This window comes from Cryptomeria japonica, chromosome 3 (assembly GCF_030272615.1).
Source record: "Cryptomeria japonica chromosome 3, Sugi_1.0, whole genome shotgun sequence".
NCBI lineage: Eukaryota > Viridiplantae > Streptophyta > Pinopsida > Cupressales > Cupressaceae > Cryptomeria > Cryptomeria japonica.
In genome coordinates, this window is record NC_081407.1 from 554,141,683 (window position 1) to 554,164,005 (window position 22,323).

At 36.8% G+C, this 22,323-nt stretch overlaps 1 protein-coding gene across 1 annotated transcript in view; it reads left to right on the plus strand.

Annotated features, from left to right (window-relative positions):
- LOC131029933 (DNA oxidative demethylase ALKBH2) overlaps positions 1-10,407 on the plus strand; it is a 63,043-nt gene extending 52,636 nt beyond the window's left edge. Inside the window, exons 2-3 of the mRNA XM_057960615.2 lie at positions 9,202-9,318; positions 9,745-10,407. Of these exons, the coding sequence (XP_057816598.1) occupies positions 9,202-9,318; positions 9,745-10,305 (678 nt within the window). The 3' untranslated portion in view covers positions 10,306-10,407. The remainder of the gene's footprint in view (positions 1-9,201; positions 9,319-9,744) is intronic.
- Positions 10,408-22,323: the final 11,916 nt, after the last annotated feature.

The window sequence follows — 22,323 nt, forward strand, 5'->3', positions numbered from 1 at the left end:
AACAGATTCAGTAACACAGGTTTAAAGGAATCACAGTGTTTCATATGATATGTGTACCCTAGGATCTAGGATACATACACTCTTTCCTATGTCTTGGGGGCATGTCTCAAACAATATCCCTGGATATCTTCAATGTATGGGGAGTCGGGACACATCTTGGTAGAACATTTGATCAGCCCCCATAAGAAAATGATAAAAACATTTTTGTTTGAAAACTTTCATTTTTTAGTCTTTATGCTGTCAAATATTTAGACACATTTTGTCAATTTTGTTGGAGACTCTTTTTTTGGATTTGATGCAATTATCATCTTTGCTCATCCAAATTGAGTTTGAGGGTGGATTTTAGAAAATCAAGTTCCATCTTCTTGGATCTTATTGAGGTATTGATTCATGTAGTACTCCTTTAGCCTATGCTCATCTTATTTTGATTCCTTTGTACTTTGCATAGGTAGCTTGCATTTATTTTGTGACTATACTTATGTTAAGAGGTCTACAAGACCCAAGCCCTAGTAGGTTTTGCACTAAAATCCATGTCCATCCCATAGGAATGAGGGAATTAATAATTTTGATGCAATCAGGTCAAGTGTATAATTGCCAATGTTTAAGGAATCAAATTTGCATCTTAAGACACATTGCAAATTCTATAAAATAGTGGCATCTCACAAGATATATGTCATCTGGAGTCCAAAGGCCAAAGGCCTACAAGACCCAAGCCCTAGTAGGTTTTGCAGTAAAATCCATGTCCATCCCATAGGAATGAGAGAATTAATAATTTTGATGCAATCAGGCCAATCGTATAATTGCTAATGTTAAAGGAATCGAATTTGCATCTTAAAACATATTACACATTTAAAAAAATAGTGGCGTCACACTAGATATATGTCCTTTGGACTCTAGGATGCATACACTCCCTTTTCTTATGTCTTGGGAACATGTCTCAAACAATGTTCTTAGATATCTCCAACCTATAGAAGCAGATTTTGGGTTGGTTAGTCTCAAAGAGGGACTTCTAATTGTCCCTCATTAAAAATATATCAACTTAAATATCAAAAATTTCAAAGTGGTGGCATTTACTTAGCCAAAACTTCAGTCATTTTAAAAAAAATTGAACAATATCTTGTAATTATAATTTAGAAAAAGAGTAATTAAGTAATGTAATTTAAAATTTAAATAAGAGCTTAAAGTTATATTGATGATCTCTATAGCTCTTTTTGCAAAGACATGATCATAAATTGTCATTGCAACTCTCTCTCCATTAGCCTTCTTTGAATAAGATGTATTCAACCATGCCCGAATCACAAACATATGCTTAAAAGATGTTAACAAAGTACAATTGCTTTGCAAGGTGAGGAAATTAGCTGTAATTGTAAATCATGCTACATGTGCTTACACAAGCTTTTTTCCCTTTCTGTGATCTCTGATAAAGCTAAGAACCCAAGGGTAATTGTAGATGTTTTTGGTGCTTTTGATGCTTTCCACCACAAGTTTCACAAACATCTGATTTGAAGATGTTAGCAAAATATAAAGGCTTTGCAAGGTGAGGAAATTAGTTGCAAATCATGTTACATCCGCTCACACAAGCTCTTTTCCTTTGCTGTGATCCCTCGTCAAGCTAAGAACGCAAGGGCGATTTCAGATGTTTCAGTGATGTTCTTAATGCTTTCTACTGCAGGTTTCACCAAATCAAGTTTTCTTATGTTTTCCAAAGAAGGTCAAGGCAATGGGTAGTACAAGGGGTCCAAAAAGTGTTGGATGCCTCTTCTCTAACAATCTCTTTGTCATCACATATGTGTTGCATTATCTGTTACAACCTTTAAAGGCCATATAACTTTACGACAATCAATAACCTTCATGAAGAATATAGATATATAATAAAAACCTGGCTTGTATCCTACATGTTTAAAAAGTCAAAAGGCAGAACTACTGGTATGCAGGAAATCAGAGATGACCAATAATTATAATATATGGCTGAAGGCATAACCAACCAATGCACAAATTTAATACTAACCTAAGATGATCATAATGCGTGGCCTCATCTTTCTGTTTGAATCTAGACCACCTTAAAGCGGAGGGTATTTCTGTACTTTTGATCCAATGTAAGGTTTTTTAATTTTTCATGTCAACGTTGATGTTAGGGTAATTAATTATCAACATGTGGCTGGTTTGTACATTAATTTAATTGATAAATTTCATGAGATAGGAAAATTAGTGAAGGCCTATAGTGAATTTGAAAGAACAAGAGATAATAGTAACTCTATTAATACATTGGTTTGACAAAATCCAATTTGATGGATGTTGACTCAAAATTTCCTTTTATTTCCATTTCTTCTCGCTTTCTAAAAGATGTCTTATTTTCTTAGAGCTACGACCCGTTGAAAATCATTCAATTCTGCTGTACCTTGAGACCATGTAATTTATGGAGAAAGATTTTTCTGTGAAGATTGTTGAATGCTTGGATGCTGAAGAAGGTTGATGTGAGAAGCATTAATTGAAGACTCATTTTTTAGAGAGACAAATGACAAATTGAATATTCTTTTCATACAGAACTGCATTTGTTGTTAGCCACCATTTCTTAGATGTTGAGTATAGAGCACGGGCAGTGTAGCAACTTGTAAAGGCCTGAACAAAAGACTGGTGACACTAATGAACAAAAAAACTCAAGAAGATGGACCTAAGCATGAAGAAACTATGAAGCTGAGCCATTATATGTTGGAATATTACATTAGTTTTGTATAGTTTTAGATTAGATAAATAAAAAATTAGATAATAGTCAATACTTAAATTAATGTTAGTAACAAATAAATTGGTTTGTTGCAATGTTCCATGGAGTTTCTTGACAGGGGGATGCGAGGACGTGGGGACAGGTTTCATGGACGGAGGGACCAAGGGCCAAAATTTAGTGACAATGAGGGGACGGTGGGGGGATGGCAGCAGAGTGGTGGTGGGGGAGCGGAGCTGATATAAAAATAGAGGTGAATTGAAATCTTCAAACCAAAATCTGCAATATAACATCTCTGTGAGCATCCCATGAAAGGCCAACTAGTTTTCACGAAGTTATAGGTTGCAATCAGCATGTAATGGCATTTGCCATATAGCAAGTGACCCAACGACATCCTTGACATAGGTGGCAAAGGTGGTGGAAGTGGTGGTGCTGTGGGGGGACGTTTCCCCCAAGTCCCCAAGTCTCGGAAACGTCCCCTATAGAGGATGTGAGTTTTCTTGGGGGGGACGCGTCTCCGTGGAACACTGGTTTGTTGGGAAGTTATTCCCATAAGGTGGCTGTGAATGGCTGATTTCAGGAATGCTATGCTTTAGAAGCATTCACAGCATTCATTGTAAATCCATCAATATCAATATATCATTTTTATTCTGTAGTGCTGTAATGATGTGATTTTTTAATAGTCTGCTCAACATTTTAACAGTATAAAATGTGGCTGCTAGGGAATATAATTATAGTATATTTGTTGATGAGAAGATTTAGTAGACAAAAATGTTTTGTCACAATTTTAATAAGGGTTGCAGACAAAATTGAATGTGACAAAGTAGGCCATTTGGAGTTCCTTGACATGAGGTGCCTTGGTAAAAATATCAGATGGTTTGATCATTGAAAATCACCTTAGCTATAATTTGTTTCCTTAAATACATCAGTAACGTCTTATGTTGCTAATTCAAACTACTTCTAAATTTGTTGTTAAATACATGCTCCATATTTGCCTTGTTTTCTTGTAATGTCCCTACTTTGAAATATAATTAATAATAATAATAATAAATAATAATAAAATTAAAATACAAAAGAATAAAAATAAAAAATTAAATTAAAATATAAAAGAATATAATCAAATATAATTAATTAAATTTAATTAAGTTGATGAATGGTCAAAAGACATGGAAGAAAAAGTTGTGACTCCTTCAACAATAAGATATAAAAGGGAGAATATAACCTCATTTGAGAGGGGGACAATTTGAAAATCAGAAGTGCAGATCTGATCATGAAAGGTTGTGTCCCTTTCAAATGGCAGAAATAATGAAGAGTTGCACTCTTTCAAAGGGTGCTAATGGTGAAAGGGTGTATCTCTTGCCAAAGGGCATACATGATGAAGAGGTGTGACCTCTCCCTCACATTGAGAGATATAAAGGAAAGGAATCAGAAGGATCCATGAGATCACCATCGATTAGATCAGATCAAATCAGATCAGAACTGTTTATAAGTTATAGGCAGTAATATCCTTGCTCTTGGTGGTATGCATGGGATGTGCTTAATATGTATGCTGCCTGATAATGTTCTTATGCAGAATTTAATAGTAATATTAATATAGAATGCAATATGTATGACAGTCATACTTAATTTTACATATATTCATAACACACGAGAAGTTAGCATACTTATAGTCTAAATCATGTTATTACTGTCAGTATTTAAGAAAATGGGAATGAGATGTTTCCAAGAGGGGCAGTCTAAATCCAGACAATAGGGGGATTCCCAAGAGAGGGTGGGGATCAGCATCCCGAGAACCTTGAGGGACAGGGTCCCAAGATAGGGTAAGGGCTTGGATCTGTAAACTCTGAGGGAACCTATTGTATTTGGTATCTAAGCTCTTGGGTAACATTCACATCCTCTTCTTCCTTAAAACAAGTGGTAACAAAGTCTGACACGTGCATTAAGGATTATAGATGTATGATAGTTGAGCAAGTTACTTATTAATAAATTAATGGAATATAATTGATTTGATTCATATTAAGATAGAATTGTCTCCTAATCAATTTAGTTTAAGTCATAAGTACATTGGAATAGGTTAATTATGGTTAAAACAGGCCTAAACCTAGTAGGGGACATTACATTTCTCCCATGGTGTAGTTTTCAAAAGGAGGCGTGGTGCTTTATATTATCAGGTGATTGGGATAGGTCCTTGATCTCATTAGGATTTGGCATATGTTGTTTAGTGGTGGTATGTTTATTGTAGATATAACAGGTTCTTTTATCATTTAACTTATAGGCTGTGTTGATTAGGTAAAACATGGTTTCTTTCTAAGTCATTACAAGTGTTTTCCGGTTTCTTATAAGAAATGCATTTATGTTTGTCATGTTAGTGTTTTCTATATTCTTGAAGCAGTGTATTTTGTACATGTTTCTAGAGTTGGAAATTGCATACTCACTTCTTACTCATGTTAGTGTCCATCTTCAGACATGATTAGGATTCAATTTGCTTGTTTCTGAGCCTAAAACCCCTAATAGGTGTGCCAAACCATTCAATCTGAAATGACTCTGATGTCGAGAGTCAAGACCTTGCACCTCTTTGATTGTAGTATTGTATCCCTTGACGGCCTTGTGCTAGTGTCCCCCATTAGTTTGAACTTAATTCTCTTGCCAACAGTCAATCAAAACCCCTAATTTACCTTACTATGTTTTCCTAACAGCAAGCTCCTCTAAGACACTTTGTAAAGTTACCCTTTCCTAATTGGGAAAGGTCTCTAAACTCTCCTGGGCTCTCTTGCATACTTCTATACACACTTGCACTTCTTACTTCACACACATTTTTCCAATAGTAAGTTTTCTGCAATTCCTCCTCCATTACCAAGAACATCTATTTGCAGCCACTTTGAACATTCTCCCATTGACACACCTTGAGCTACCATCATTCTCATCCTCCCTACATGACACTATGGAGAACACTGTCACCTTAGTAATTCTCTAGCATTTTCTACTTACATCATTTGTACACACCATTATCACATTTGCACCCTAGGGTTTCACATATCAGAGCTGTTTCCGTACTTGAGGCTGAAACATGTCAGCTATGGGTTTGACTGAGGCAGGCTCCAAAGCCTAACACCCATTTTCTTCTCCAAGCTTCTTATAGGTTATTCTTTATCACTACTAGCACATTTCTGAATTTTGCATGCATCACAGGGAAGCAGGGTGTTTGGTGAAAAACAAGTGAAAGTTGCAGAGTCATATTAGCAAAGGACATGAGCATCTGTAGGTCTCTAGTGCCCAGAGAAGATCATCAATGCCTTTGTTGGACGTGATTGCCTGGTCACTATTGCCCTTGTCAGACATGAGTGTGCCTGTCAGGTCACTTGTGTCTGCAGATTTTTCTGATTGTACACATCAAAAAGCTTCTCAACCGTCCAGTTGCAGCCTCCTACAACCATTTCCAGGCCTGTTCAGTTATTACAGACATGCATTTGTATCCTTTGACTCTTTCTTTCCTAGTTTCATTTTGTTTCCCAGCTCTAGTGCTTTATTTTACTTAGCACAGATCTGAAATTTATTGCTTATTGTCATTTAAAAGTATAATCAGATCAGTTTAGTAAACACATTCATAGAAGTAAACCACACTTATATTAAGTTTATTCCTATTACAATGTCATTGATGGAAGGTTTTAATAATATTATTCTCTTAGATTCCCATAAGTGTAATTGGAGAAATTATGCATTTTATAAGATGGCAATTATTTTGAATTTTTGAGCTATAGGATGTCATAGGTTTTTGTGACCTTAGAGCCATAAAATGAAGGCAACAATAACATATCTGTTACGCATGACTGTAAAATGAATTTGGAAACCATGATGATTATCAGTTATTTAGTATGCTATAAAATTATGCTACATGCAAAATGAAGATGATGCTCGGAAGGTTCAGATAAAGTTGAAAACATTGTACAAGACAACAAACTTAAAAAGAGCTATGCATCTGAGGAACCAGCTAAACAATTTGAAGGCGAGAGCCAGCCGCTAAATAACAAAATTAGAGAAGGCATTAGATCAACAATGGCAATTGGTGTAAAGTTTGATGATAGATAGATTGTAGTAATTACATTAAACAGTTTTCTAAAGACATTCTAAGTATTCAAGAAGTAGAAAATATGGTGGCAAAAGTGAAATACTTGAGGTTTGAAATGATCAAAAAGGACAAATCAATCGACAAGATAAAAGGTTGAAGGATGCAAGTCTAGAAAAGGAAAAGGGTGAAACAAATTTTTGAAAGGAAACAAGGAAATGTTCAAATTATGATGACCAGTGTTCCACGGAAACACGTTTCCCACCCCAGGCCCAAGTCCCCCCATCCCCGAAACCTGTCCCCAAATCTTTTTCCCTTTGTCCCCCCGTCCCCCCGTCCCCAACGGCCGTGGAACAATGAAATTATCAGAAGCCCAGGCACCTGAAAAGGGACTGTGCCAGCCATAAGAGAGATGCGGTTCATCATGATCAAGAAGAGTTGAATTTATATAAGCATTTTGAGTCTTGACTATTAAGTACAACATGATCAATATGAGTTATTATGAAGCAAAACTCTTGGATTCTTATCTATTTGGGCTTACTCTGACATCAAAACCACTCTTATGAAGATTGCCCATGCCAATCACCCCCCAGTGGACATGTGTAATGTCCCCACTTTGAAATAAAATTTAATAATAAATGATAATAATAAAATTAAAATATAAAATAATATAATTAAATATAATTAAATATGATTAATTAAAAATTAATTAAGTTAATGAAAAGTCAAAAGACATGAAAGGAAAAGTTGTGACTCCCTCAACAATGAGATATAAAAGGGAGAAGAGAACCTCATTTGAGAGGGGGAATAATTTGAAAATGAGAAGTGCAGATCTGATTTAAATAATAAGTGCAGATCTGATTATGAGAGGTTGTGTCCCTTTCAAAGGGCAGAAATAATGAAGAGTTGCACTCTTTCAAAGGGTGCTAATGGTGAAAGGGTGTGTCTCTTGCCAAAGGGTATACATGATGAAGTGGTGTGACCTCTCCCTCACATTGAGAGATATAAAGGAAAGGAATCAAAGCATCCAATAACATCACCATGGATTGATAAGATCAGAACTTTTATTATGTTACAAGCAGTAACATATTTGTTCTTAGTGGTATGCATGGGGATGAGCTGAGTTGTTCATTCACATTTTGGCATAAAGTGGTTATATATACTTATGGATAGAAAGCCGGAAGAACACCACCATCATTGCCCAGTTGGCTGGTTCTATATGCACAGAGTCAGTAAACCAGATCGCATGAATACATGGACTGGTGTCAGGGATGACAGTATATACATAGCATAGTGACAAAGAACTACAACACAAACCATGACAGTACAGTTGCCATTACAAAATCAGTCATAGACACAAATTGCATACTCATATCAATGAATGACACCTTCAGAACTGCTGGTATCATTAACTCTATCAGTCATAACATATCCTCAATTGTCAAAATCTCAGATTTATAGTAAAATATATCTAAGGGATGACAGTATATACATAGCATAGTGACAAAGAACTACAACACAAACCATGACAGTACAGTTGCCATTACAAAATCAGTCATAGACACAAATTGCATACTCATATCAATGAATGACACCTTCAGAACTGCTGGTATCATTAACTCTATCAGTCATAACATATCCTCAATTGTCAAAATCTCAGATTTATAGTAAAATATATCTAATTCTGATAAAATTGTATTTATTAATATATTACTATTCTAATTTGAGGTTAGAATGGATGTCTCAGGTTTAAATTAAGGGAAATCCCAAGTGGGGACATTACAACATGGCCACAAAACCCCAATATGGACTGCTCCAAAGAGCAGATATAATATAAACATTTCTTGCTTGTCAATGGATGCCTTACAAATATGATCTTGCGCAGGTATGTATATCAGAAATGTCTAGTTAAGCATTTTTCCACTGCTTTTCTAGCAGCACGCATTCAAAATGAGAATGTGAAGAGGAGGAACAAACAGTTTATTTTACTCAAACCTGTAAGTTTGCAAATTTTTAAAATACCTGATTGATGAAATAGCAGTAACTGCAAGCAGGTTCTTTTTATTGAATTTTTATCCTCTCAAATGGGACGTAGAAGTGTATTCTTGAGTGCTCACGACCAAGTTTGGCAGTGTACCACTTGCATTTCTTATTTGTTTTTATTTGTATATCTGTGTCTTAACAATCTCTACATTGCAGTTCTGTGTATACTTGGATCTCCTTTTTGGTTTTGTGTAGACTTGGGCTTAGTCATGTACATGTACTGCTTTATATCAATTAGGTACTGATTTCCGCATGCCATGAGACATAATTCAGCTTGTATTTAATGGTATCTTTGCAAGATTGATTTACATCAAGCTTCTCTCGCATATATCTGTATCCAACATGTCTTTTTATAGTTTGGTGTTTCTGTCTGTAGCCAAGAGAAACATGCTATGTAGCCAAAGATGGCTTGCCAGCGTACAAATACAGTGGATATGAGCCTGAAATTCATTCATGGGATGACTATCCTCCACTTAAAGATATACTAAAATCTGTAAGTTATTCCTCGTTCTTATTTTAGAGATCACTGCTGTTAATTTTTTTAATCATGAATCCTGTTTTCCATAGTAGAGGCTTTATCTATTGCCTGGGTTAAACTGTAATTTCTACTGAGTTTTAAATTTTTAATTGTTTCATGGATGTATGTAAAATGGCATTGGTGGAAATGATACTTGCATTTTATGAGTAAGAAGCTTGAGATGGATTTGATGTCCAAATAGTGACATTCTAATTGTGATATGGATGTATGTGAAATGGCAACTAGTGGAAGTGATTGCATGCATTTTGTGAATAAGAGGTTTAGGATGGATTTTCATGTCCAATTAGTGGCATACTTCTTGTCATCACTTTTCTTGTATAGATTTGTGAATTACTTAAAACTACAAAATTATGGTCATTTACTAGTAATTTTTATGTGCAGGTTCATGATGCACTTCCAGGGACTACTTTTAATAGTTTGTTGTTAAATCGATACAAACATGGGAGTGACTATGTTGGTTGGCACTCTGATAATGAGCCCTTGTATGGTCCAACTCCAACAATAGCATCTGTAACTCTTGGTGCAGAGCGTGAATTTTTAATGAGAAGGAAGAAAACACAGATATCAAGAGGGGAGGGTACAAATGCCTTAAACAATAGTGTTCATAGCACAGAAAATAAAAACACAAATGCTAGTGAATTGAAACTTCAGAAGGCTACAACAAACCTTATCTCAGCCGGATCAGAACCTTCCTCAAGCTCAAAGAGGGATTATGACTCATCTTTTTCAGTATCTACCAACATATTTGATATATTGAAAACAAGACAGAGAGATGTTCAGTCAAAACATTCAAAAGATCGTTACTCCTTTACGCTAAACCATGGTTCGCTTTTTGTAATGAGAGGCTACACCCAGAGGGACTGGGAACATTCTGTTCCTAAGAGAATGAAAATGCAGGGATTAAGAATAAATCTCACATTTAGATATGTGATTGAAAGTTGACATTTACATTAATTACTATTGGGAGCTTGGCTATTGCAGCTGAGGATTCAATGTAATATTCAGTACAATCTTGCCCCTTATATAATATTTTCTTTTGTTGTATATTTGGGAAACTAATAGTTCTCATTATTTTGACACTTAGTTGGGCATACCATTCATCATTATGGTTGGAATAAAGAAGACATGCTTTAGGAATTGCCATAACATTATTGGAACCTTTAATTTGTTCCCCTTATCAATAACAATTCAAAGAGAAGCGCCCATATGACTAAAATTGACTCTTATTTTGACACTTAGATTGGCATACCATTCAGCACTACATTAGGAACAAACAAGCGATGTCTTAGGAATTGCCACAATATTCCTTGGTGAACTTATCAACCTACCATTAACCTGTTCTCCTTATCAACATCCATTCAAAGAGAAGCATCACATATGTTAATATGATGGGTCTCACATTCCATCATTTTTTAGGGGTTCACACCATATAACTAAAATTGACTCTTATTTTGACACTTAGATGGGCGTACCATTCAGCATTACATTAGGAACAAACAAGCGATGTCTTAGGAATTGCCACAACATTCCTCGCTGAACTTCTAACCTTTAACCTGTTCTCCTTATCAACATCCATTCAAAGAGAAGCATCACATATGTTAATATTATGGGTCTCACTTTTCATCATTTTTATTGTGGTGCACCAAATAAAAGTTATTAATTAGATGATGGAAGATTTTTGTTTGTTAGAACATAAAAAGAATTAAGAGGGGAAAGATGCACGCAAGCCTCCTGATGTAGCTAGCCACAAATTACCATTTTGCTTAGGCAAGGTTATGCAGGCATTATTCTTAACGAATATGAAAGCACCTTCATATACATTGGGCAGGTCTGCTCAATAATTGTCCAGGGCGTAGATGCATCCGTAAGGCAATTGTGTTGTTAACAGAATTGTATCCCTTTACAGTTTTTAGTTTTCTAGATGATATTTAGAAAAATTAGAAAAATTTCTCAACCTAATGGACACCTTGTGCTGTCATAGGCAGAGATGGCTTCGTTATCTCTTAGTATACACATTTCAAGTTCTTCACATTGCATAAATAAAATTTGGTATTGGTTCCCTCTTCGCACTTGAAAAGGCAGTGATCTCTTGGAAACCCTTTAAAATGCATGCAGTGCGAGTTCATTTTAAAATGATGACCAAATCAGATCAATTCTATGAACATGTTTGTTTATGAAAGGCAATGAGATAATGAAGTTGAGTCGTGAGGAATCACTGCCTCTTGGACATCTTTGCATTTAGACGTGTATGATGTCACATATACTGTCATTCCTTATTAGAATCTTGTTATGGAAAACCTGGTGTGAGGGTACTTTTTTAAAATGATTTTAAGATTGGCTAATAGGGATTAGCATTGAGTATCCCACCCAAAAAAGGTGTCTTGGGGCTAGATTCTAGAATTCAAAATATCATAGCACTTGTTACAATGTTAGTAAGAAAAGAAGTTTTGAGACTATAAACAATCCTTGGGAGTTAACTCTCAAAGACATAGCAGTGACAAACAAAAAAACATACTAATTTACTACAAATTCTGTGGCGTATATTTTTATAACAATATATATTCCATTTGGGGGGGTTCATCTCATACTGTGATGATTAATGATGGAGTCGTTGTTGTGGCCACCAAGATTTAAACCCTCATTGGACTACTGTGATTACGAGTTGTGTCCTTGCTGATCCAACATGCTTGCGGGTTTCAACCATAGTGTTGATGTTGTTGGCATTTATGCCAAATGACTTAGTGCTCTAAACCCCTATTGGGCTAGTGTGCTTGCGGGCTTTTAACCTCTTTGCTCCTGTTGGGCTGTTGTGCTCGTGGGTCTAGATGATTTATTTTGATACTATGTGTTAATGTTGGGGATGAGGTCCCCGTTTGTGCCCTCACTTGGAGTTGGTCAGGTTAAAAATCTCTCCTCACCGAGCAAAAACAGAAACTAGGAACATCACATCTGATGAGAACTACTTGTTCTTGCACTCAATCATCCTCTTGTAATCATTGGCACATTGTGTTTTAGGCCTTCCTTATCTCCAAAAAGAGGATCAAGCATCCTTTTCGTGCTTGCATTAATATTGTGCTAGGCTTTAATCTTTGAAAAGAGTGAAACATCCTTTACATGGTTGTTGAAGCCAGGGTTTTCTAGAATGGCGTCACTGCATCTTTTGGCCTCCCTTTTTGTGCTTAAGCATTAGATGCACAAAAATGACAAGAGGAGGTAATAATGTATGTTCCTTTATGATTTGAAGATTGTTTGCAATGTAGGGGACATTACATAAGCTATGGAATATAATGTATCTGAACGGAAGGAAAATGGAACAAACAAATAAATGCATTTTCAACACAATTTAAAACACAACCACTATATTCAAGTAAATATCCGGTTAAGCTTCAAAATGATGTGTTCATAATTCATTCATATGTGGATGCTCTCATTTTGTCAACATAACTTTAGCATTCCATGGATTACAAAATTGACAGTAATGTTGCATTAAAGATTAGATGGATGAATGATGAGTGGTATGTTGATTTTAATAGGTTTTTGGGTATAGAAAAGCATGATTAAGATTAAAACCTTAGATTGTGGAGTCAATATGAAGAGATGACAATCATGAGAGAGTTTAGAACTATTTTATTTTTTAAATTAAAATATTGGTTATTACTCAACTTTATTTGATGAGTGAGCTAGAAGTTAGTTAACTATGTATGGATGAATTAACTTATTGCACAAGAGAGTAGATTGATTGCATGGATGAATGGATTGAATAGATTGATGAGCTAACTAGTTTTTGATTAATTAGTTAATTGAATGAGATGAAATTTGAAGATTTGATTATTTATTAAATGAATAATTAGTGCATATTAGGTGGAATTTGATATGTATTTAATTTACTAATGGATGATAAAAGGATAAATGAGTGGATTTGATTAACTATTTTGATGGGTAATGTTAGGTCACTTTAATTAAAAAATAGGAATTATTTAATTAAATGGTTATGAAGATTAATAAATGATAATAAATAATAATAGGATATTATGAATATTATTAATGAGCAATATGAATGTGGATAAAAGAAGGATTACTTGTGTTAATGCATGGTAGCTACGGTAAGATAAATGATTGAATGAGAGATAAATGCAGTCTCTCATTCAATCATTTATCCTATCGATTAAACCATTAAGAAAAACTTCAAGCTATTCTATTTTGATGATTATTCCTCATCGAAAACCTTGGCATATTGGTAATCAACGATAGTTATCTAATTAATCATCTATCCCGATCTATATCGGATTTGTTCTCAACAAGTGATTACTATATTACTATCGGGTGGCATAGTAATGCACCGATCAATAATTAATGAACATAACCATTATTTAAGTGATCGGTGTCGGTTAACATAGACATCGATTCACTTCGGTTACTTTGCAATACCAAACACCATCATTAATACCGATTGGCATATCGGTTAACATGTTACGTAAGTCCCGATTAATATTGGGTTGGCAAATATGTCATATGATTATGTGATCACCGATTAATATCGGGTTGGCAAATATGTTATGTGTTATGTGATCACCGATTAATATCGGGCTGACAAATATGTTTAACACCGGTTGATATTATATACCAAAGGGTGCGATCAAGTAGTGTCTTGATCGGTCATGTCCATAAGACATGACCGATCAAGGCACTGCTTGATCCTCCTCTCATATATATATATATATATATATATATATATATATATATATATATATATATATATATATATATATATATATATATATATATATATATATATATATATATCATATGGCATTTGAGAAAGAGGATATCGAAATCAATAAATACTCCTCTTACCTGCCATAACAAAGAAGATAGTCAGAATTATAATTGAGATTAAATACATAGATATATAAAGAATAGAATTAGAATATATCTTGCATTTTGAATTGTAAATTGGACAAACTTTACAACTTGTGCCTACATTTTGTGCTCTTTGAGATGATGATTGAAGAAACACTATTTAAAGAAATGAAAAGTAGCCAGGAAGAATGATTTGGAAAAAGAAAATGATGATATGCATCAATTAGGTGGAAGAAATAATGAAATATTGGATAGTGAGATAATGTCCCCTTGAAAGTTTATTCGTGCAAAAGTTTTGATTATGTTAAAAATACAGGAAGGGCCTAGACCCATCTACGAAGCAACGAGGAAGGTGAACATAATGAGTCTCACAAGAAGTGAGATTTAAACCAAAGATAAACACTTTTGATTGGAACTATGAATTGGAAATATGTTTTGAAGGAAATAGAAACCTTTTACAAGAAGAGCAATGCCAGAGAATAAGGAACAACCAACAACACTATAGCAAGCTTATAAAGGCCCCAAATAGACAATATACCATATAGACAATGAAACAAAGAAGAGAGGCTTCAAACTGTCAAGGTGTTTCAAAATCTAAACTCAACAAAGGGCTTTGAGTCACAACCAAAGGGCTCTCAATCATAGCAACATAATTTATTCTCTTTGCAAGGGGAACCACAATCTATGTTGGAGTGGACCCCCAACACAAAATCCAACACCTTCCTACATTATGAAGATTAATGACTCAATTCAATAGGTACCTTGTCTACAAAGGATTGGCCAAGGGAATCCAAAACCTTTCCTACATGCCTTTTCACAAAATGTTCATTAACCAATGAAGTGGACTCAAAGGATTTTCTGCTCCCAAACATCTAGCTTGGAGCATAAATTGATATTGCTTAGCACAACCTTATTAGTTTTGACACAAACACAAACCTAGCAAAGAAGAAACTCTTTGAATATTTTATAACATTATAAATGGCAACAAACTAACCAATAACATTAGCAATATTGTGAATGATAGGGAATCATGTTGACCTTAGTAGCATCGAAGCCAACAACCCATCTAGTTAAATGGATATAAGCTTTGCCAAGAAACTAGGGACCTGTTGACGGGTGTTGTGACACACTCACCAACAGTCAAGTAATTTGTGTAAACACTCACCACCTCTCCTGAAAAGTAATGAGTTCCGAAAAACTAACTACTCCAAGGTCTCTATAGTCGGGTCTCGACGATGATGGGTAGCTCAATGGTTGATGCGGTTGTACCTGTGAAGGGGCCTTTTGGTTAAACAAATCCCAATAATTTCCAATAACTCCACTTTTTTGTATTTTATGGTTTAAGATTCTCTTTCGAAATAAATTGCAAAGATAGTAAACAAGAAAATAACAATGAAACTAATTCAATAACAACTTAATGAGCTACTTAGTAAGTACCCTGCAATCCAAAATCATCAATATCATCCAAATCAGCATTCAATAACGGACCTCCAATAAACCTGCAAAGTCAGCAACCTCACAAATTCATGGAAAAAATATCACCACAATACCGTCTATCCTAGTAATTCTCACACCACTTACGTGTGCAGTATGATTCATAAAGCAATAAACATAAGACCAGAACACGTTGCTGATTTCAAACAATAGACATTACCAGACTGCAAAGAACAAATTAATAGGACATACGCATAGATCAGGCAATCTATAAGCTGCTTCTTGTATTAACTTCAAAGAATGTATCACAAAAATATTCTACTTCATAACAATCTGCAAAAAAAATAATCTAAAATCTCTAAGTGGGCCTCAAATCATCAATTTGTGGACCCTTACAAATGAATCAAACGCCTCAATTTATAGAGTTTCTTGTCCTACTTTCTAGGAAATAAACCTATCTAAATTAAGAACTAAAAAGCAAGGAGTCGCAGTTGACATTCAAGTCTCTGCCTTAGACTCCAGTTAACTATTACGAAACTGGTACTCAGAGAGCACTACGAAAATGGTGCTGCATGAGCCAAGCTTTCGTAGTCATGCAAAATTTTGTTCAAAACTAAAGTGTAAGTTGGAGGTAGCGTTGAAGCCCCAGTGTGGTGTCATGCAAAAATCCTTCAAAATGTCATGCTATCATTAGCAACTATATGTTCTTCTTTCACTTCTTTTTATAGGCCTCGTAATTGCTAACGATACATGCAATCACTTCAGCAGGAGGATCAACAACATGTTTGATTCTAAACTTGTACTTCCTCAAAATCTCCTCCGTATTCTTTCTTCCACCTTCCAACTCTTCTATTGTTTCCGCGGCCTGTTGACACTGGGTTATCAAAACCTGTACATTAACGAAACATTAAACTGAGTCGGAGCTGCAAAATGTTGTGCCTCATATGCATCCCATTGGCGGAGTACCTGGTCCTCCTCCATACGTCCAACACTGGTTATACCAAGCCCAAAAACTCCTAATAACTGCCCTACAAACTTCTTGTACTTCTCCACTACCCTGAGAAGGGGAGACCGAATACTTGTTATATCCTTCTCATACCGTCGAAGCATTTCAATCTTCAACTCCAAAATGTATATGTAGGATTGCAAATTTTTACAACTATCTCCGCCTAAGAGGTCTTCCCTTATTATAACCTCTTCCCCAAGACTCAAAACTTTATTCAAAACTCGAAACTGTTTGCCGAAAGTGTTGAGCTTCCGCTCCCACTGCTGAGAACAATAAGCTAACGCTCCTCCAACCTGCATGGCCTTTTTATACTCTTTCATGGTGTTTTGCAAGAATAATCTAATTTTGGCGGCATTGTTCGTGCCCATGCCTTTGCTGTAGCTGCCACTTGTCTTACCTCAACCAGTGCTTTTGTATCTCCTTCTGGGAGTGATGAGGTTGAAGGTAAGTTATCATCTATACATGTATCTAGGAACTTACCCATCTCTAGCAACAACTGCTTATATTGTTCCGGTTGTGCCTTGACCTTTGAATGGGAGATGTGCTCCTTTTCTATTCGGCCCCTGATGACACTAGTAGCAAGTTCCAACGTATGTAGCTCTCCCCACTTGGTCTGCTTACCCAATTTGACCTGTGAAACCTAATATTTCGAGGAGTCTTGACCTTCAACTTGTGTTGGAACTGCTACATCGACAATCACTTCACCAGAACCTATCCTTGACAAATGATGCACTGTCCTTGCTCTTTTTGTTTTCCGTGGTTCTTCAATGATGGCCTGTTGCAGTGTAACCTTTGGTAGCACCACTTTCTTCTTCTTCTTAAAGGTGAAGTTTAACCATTGTGGCACATCCTTATCCTTTTCACCTTCATGTGGCATGATGTCAACAGTCACCACGTGTACGTTTGACTGCTCCTTTGCTTCATCTTTCTCCTCGCCAACTTGCTCCTGGGTTTGAATATTAGCGGTTGATGTAGTCGGTGGAATTCAGGCAGTTTGAAGAGTGACATCAACATTCAATTGCTGTTGCTTATGCAACTCTCCTAACTTATCACTCATCTCTTCTTCAAATTGGCTGCCACCTTTATCAGTTTCCTCCATACCTTGCTTGGCAACTATCTCTTTCAATAGATCTTCTTGGTCTTGTGGAGTTAAGACCAATCTTTCATCTTGTGAATCCCCTGGCTCATTTCGCTCCTTCTCTCCCCCAAGTGGTTGCTCAGCTAGTAGACCCTATTCATCAATGTTCATGGGGTCAACTGGTACCCATTTCTTGAGCTTGGTGAACTTCTTTACTTTCTTCCCTTTGGTCCGTCTTTGTACCAATTGTTCCATAAGTTGCTCATCTTCTTGTTCAGAATCTGATTCAATATTATGAATGCTTACATTTTCTACAATAGGAAACAATACTGTAGTTACTTGAGGTAATGTTGTTGATGTCGTTATAAAAACACCAGATGATGTTGGCAGAGGGGTTGTAGTGGTTGATGTCAAAATTGGAGCCTGTGTAGTTGCTATTGGCGAGGGCTGAGTAGATGTACTTGTCGTATCAGGAGGAGGTTGTGTATTTTCATTGGTTTTCCCTTGTTCATCTTCTTCCTAATTGCCTTCTCCTGGCCTTTGCCCAATCACTGCCCTAACAGGAAGTACCTCTGCCAATGACACGACTCCTAACCCTTCGCTGATCCCCAAATCAACAGCCTTCTTCAAAATCTCGGCCCTCCTCATTCGCTCATGGACTTGCTTGAGGAGTTCCTCAGTACTTTCTTTGGGTTGCACCACCTTTTCTGGGTTCATAGAGGTATTCTTTCTGGAGCTGGACCTTGTCTTGCGGGCATACTCCTTATAACCCCTTGACTGAGGAACACCTGAGGTTGATTCCTTTTGCTTCCCCTTCGAAGTGCTCGACCTAACCCTCAAACTTAGCCACTGCCTAGTTCTATCTATAACAGTTTGAGTTACTCTATCTATATCCACCTCTTCCTGCCCTGACCATTTGATTGGAGAGAGGGGCTTCTTATCAATTTCCCGTTCCTTATATGTAGGTTTTAATAAATCACCATCATCCCTTAACTCTTTAGGGAGATTGGTCTCTATTTCAAAATTCCTCATCCGCGGAACTGAGAGCCTGGAATACTTTTTCTCTTTGACTTCAAAACTGTCTTGGAGGTTGGCCAAAAAATTCTCCAATCTTGACTTATGTCCCTCATATGCCTTTGACATTATTTGCTTTAATTTTCCGTATGGGTCGTAATACTCTCTAGCATAACTGAATTCTTTTAAATTTGGATCTTGCAACTCTTGCTCTGCCATCTTAGCTACCCGAATCTTGGAACAGGAAAAATAACCAATAGAAACTGAAAAATCTACACCTGTCTTATGTTTTGAAGACAAAAGTGATTGCAACCCAAGCATCTGCCTGACATATTCTAATAATATGATGCGGTCATTGCAGTATCTTGGCAGCAGCATAGGGCTCCCTGTGAATCCACTGACCTTAATATACGTGGAATGTTCATTTTGAATGAACCAACATGCCCATTCTGTGATTATGGCCATTGCTTTTGGGCTTATTCTATAACCTATATCACTTGTGAGTTTGATGATGACAAGGAAAATGAAGGCATCGTTTATTCTTTTGTAATATGCCTTTGCGTTGCCTAGAGGGAGTTGGGTGTAATACTCCCACACCTTCTTTTGTCCTTCCTCATCTCCAAGTTGGCCGTCTGTTTGCAACCCTGGAAATTTTCTTGCTCGAGCCGCTACCCATACAACATATGAAGTGAAGAATAATTTCTTTGTTTTATGCACATCTACCAATTGCCTGTGTATATTGTCAGATAAGATCTGAGCCCAATCGAAATATTTCTTGCCAATCAGAACAATAGTCATGTAATGAAACATCCATGGGCAGAAGTGACCACAATCTGTCTTGCTGAAGGCCTTGCGAGCATAATAATCCTCGAAATCTTCCCTTAGTATGCCATTGGCTTTTAATCCTGTTTTCCTCTCCTCCTCGAGCCAATTTTCATTCATATGCCTTTTGCTCAAAGTAATATCCCCATCCCATACTTCGACGACTTCTTCCTCAGTTGTTAACAACATCTCTTCCTCTCTTGAAGGAATACCAAACACATATCCCAACATATCAACAGATAAATTTATTACTGTCCTTCCTTGGGCATCAATGCACTTCCTAGTGTGCATTGTAGAAGTGTGCCACGGTCATAATGAATTCAGGGGCTTCGATGGATTGAGGAAAAATAGTTGCTTCTACCAACCCTGATCTCTTGATCCTCCTATAAGGATCCTCTAGTCTTGGTTTATCCAATTGTGTTGCAATGTCTTCTAATTCAACATGTTCTACCTCTGTATCAGTCACCCATTTGATTTGATCATCCAATTTTGAAACATAAACCTGCCCCTAATAATGGTACTTCATGGTTGCAGGGAGTCTATCCAACTCCTTGCCTTTCTTGCCAGAAGTTGGGTCCATCTAATTTTTCTAATCTGCAAGAAAGAACCACAAATTAGCCTATCACACATCAAATATATCAATTATATTACCCACTTCGGGACTCCGGGGTTTTGGGGTGGGAAAACTCTTTCTCAAACAACTGACCTCAAAACTCCGAGGTTCCGAGGTTCCGAAGTGAGGATGGGCTAAAAACATGACCCGAAACTTCAGAATGACCCGGAACTTTGGGGTGAACCAAAACAACGAAACTCGAGACTCCAGGGTTTCGGGGTAAGACAAGGCTAAAACAATAAATCCAGAACTTCGGGGATTCGAGGTGGACTAAGTGCACAACTCGTTCAGGACTTCGAGGACTCAAAGTCCCGGGATAGTTCAAATAATGGCCTAAAAGATGTTCCGGAACTCTAGGACTCTAGGGTTCTGAGTTAAAACAGTGGCCTAAGAGGAAAGAACTTCGGAACTCCGGGGTTCCGGGGTCCTGAGGTTTTGAGGTTAGGTATAGTTCAACAATTGGTCAAAAAGGGGGTCCGAAACTTCGGGGATCCAGGGTTCCGAGGAAAAAGCACAACCCAAAAAAGATCAACCTCGAAACTCCGGGGTTCCGGGGTTTCGAGGTGTAAACAATTACCAAGCCCGGAACTTCGGGGTTCCGGCGTTGGAAAACCCTAAGGGACACAGGAAGAAAAACAAACACTCAAAACGAGAAAAACTAAAAAACTAAAAAACTAAAAAGATCTAAACTAGAAAACACAAAGAGGGCAAAGAAATCTACCAACCCGGTGAAAGAAATCCCTCGAAAACTCGGCGATACAGAGGTGCGAAGTCGGGAGGTAGAGCAAGGAAGTCGGAAAACTTGAATGCACAAATGAGCTCAAAAAGGTTCATTTCACCTATTTATACCCCCGATATTTCGTCTGTACAATCGCCTTAAACACGACCTCGAGAGTCCGGGGTTCCGGACTTCCGAGAAATAAAACACAAACAGACCTCAGAACTTCGGGGTTCTGGGGTCTAAAACAAGCAAGGGCACCTTGGGACTCCATGGTTTCGGGGATCCGAGGTGGACAAAGAAAAACAAGCAAAGCAACTTCGAGACTCCGGGGTTGCAAAGACAACACAACTTTGGGACTTCGAGGATCCGGGGTTCCGAAATGACAAACAACAAAACATGAAGAACTTGATATTTCGGGACTCCAGACTTTCGAGGCTTCAACGACAAAAAGGGACAAGGAACGACTTCGGGACTCCGGGGTTCCGAGGTTGTGACAAACACAAGAAAGAAAAACCTACCTTGGAACTCCGAGGCTCCGGGGTCAAAACACAACAAAAAACAAGTGCCTACCTCGGGACTCCAGGGTTCCGGGGTAGGACTAAAAAAATTAGGCAAAGGACACCTTGGGACTCCGAGGTTCCGAAGTGTCAAGGCAAAAACTTAAAAAAAAAAGCTACAAAAAGCAAAAAAGAGTGACCCATATTTTCGAGACAATGAAACTAATGGGGTTAGGTATGCAGGGTATAATGGGACCTTCGTGTAGAACCCTTGAACAATTTAGAAGATGGAAAGGTTACACAAATGAACTTCTGAAAAAAAGAGACGAAAAAAAAACCAAATGGAAGATGAAAATTATAGAAGAAAGAAAAATGAGAAACGGGGAATTGAATGTAAGAAAAGTGAAATGAAGTGAAAAATGTGATATGGGTAAACAAATGCATGCTTATGGATGATTGATTTTTTTTTAATGCTTTGTTATGCTAATATGTGGAGAGAAACCTTGTTTTTGATATAGCAATGAATGTTATGCTCTAGGGTATATAAGACCAGGTTGATGATGTATCCAATGTATGAACTAACTCTCAAGAAAACAATAGACAAGAGGATGGCCCAACATTTATAAGACATTTGATGCTCTTGGTGGGTCTTGGGAGAGAACAACCAATTGACAACACATCACAAGGAATTGCAACTTGGTGGGTCTTGTGAGGAAACAACCAACAAACATGGCAGACATAAACAATATACCATGCCTCAATTATACCAATCAAAGCACACAATGATATATAGTGATTGTGGCAACATTGAGTAGGCATAGTGCACATCAAAAGATATATCAAACAATAAAAAAGGATAAATCAAATATCTCAAAGATGAGTATAAGAAATAACAGATCAACTAGCAACTAGCAT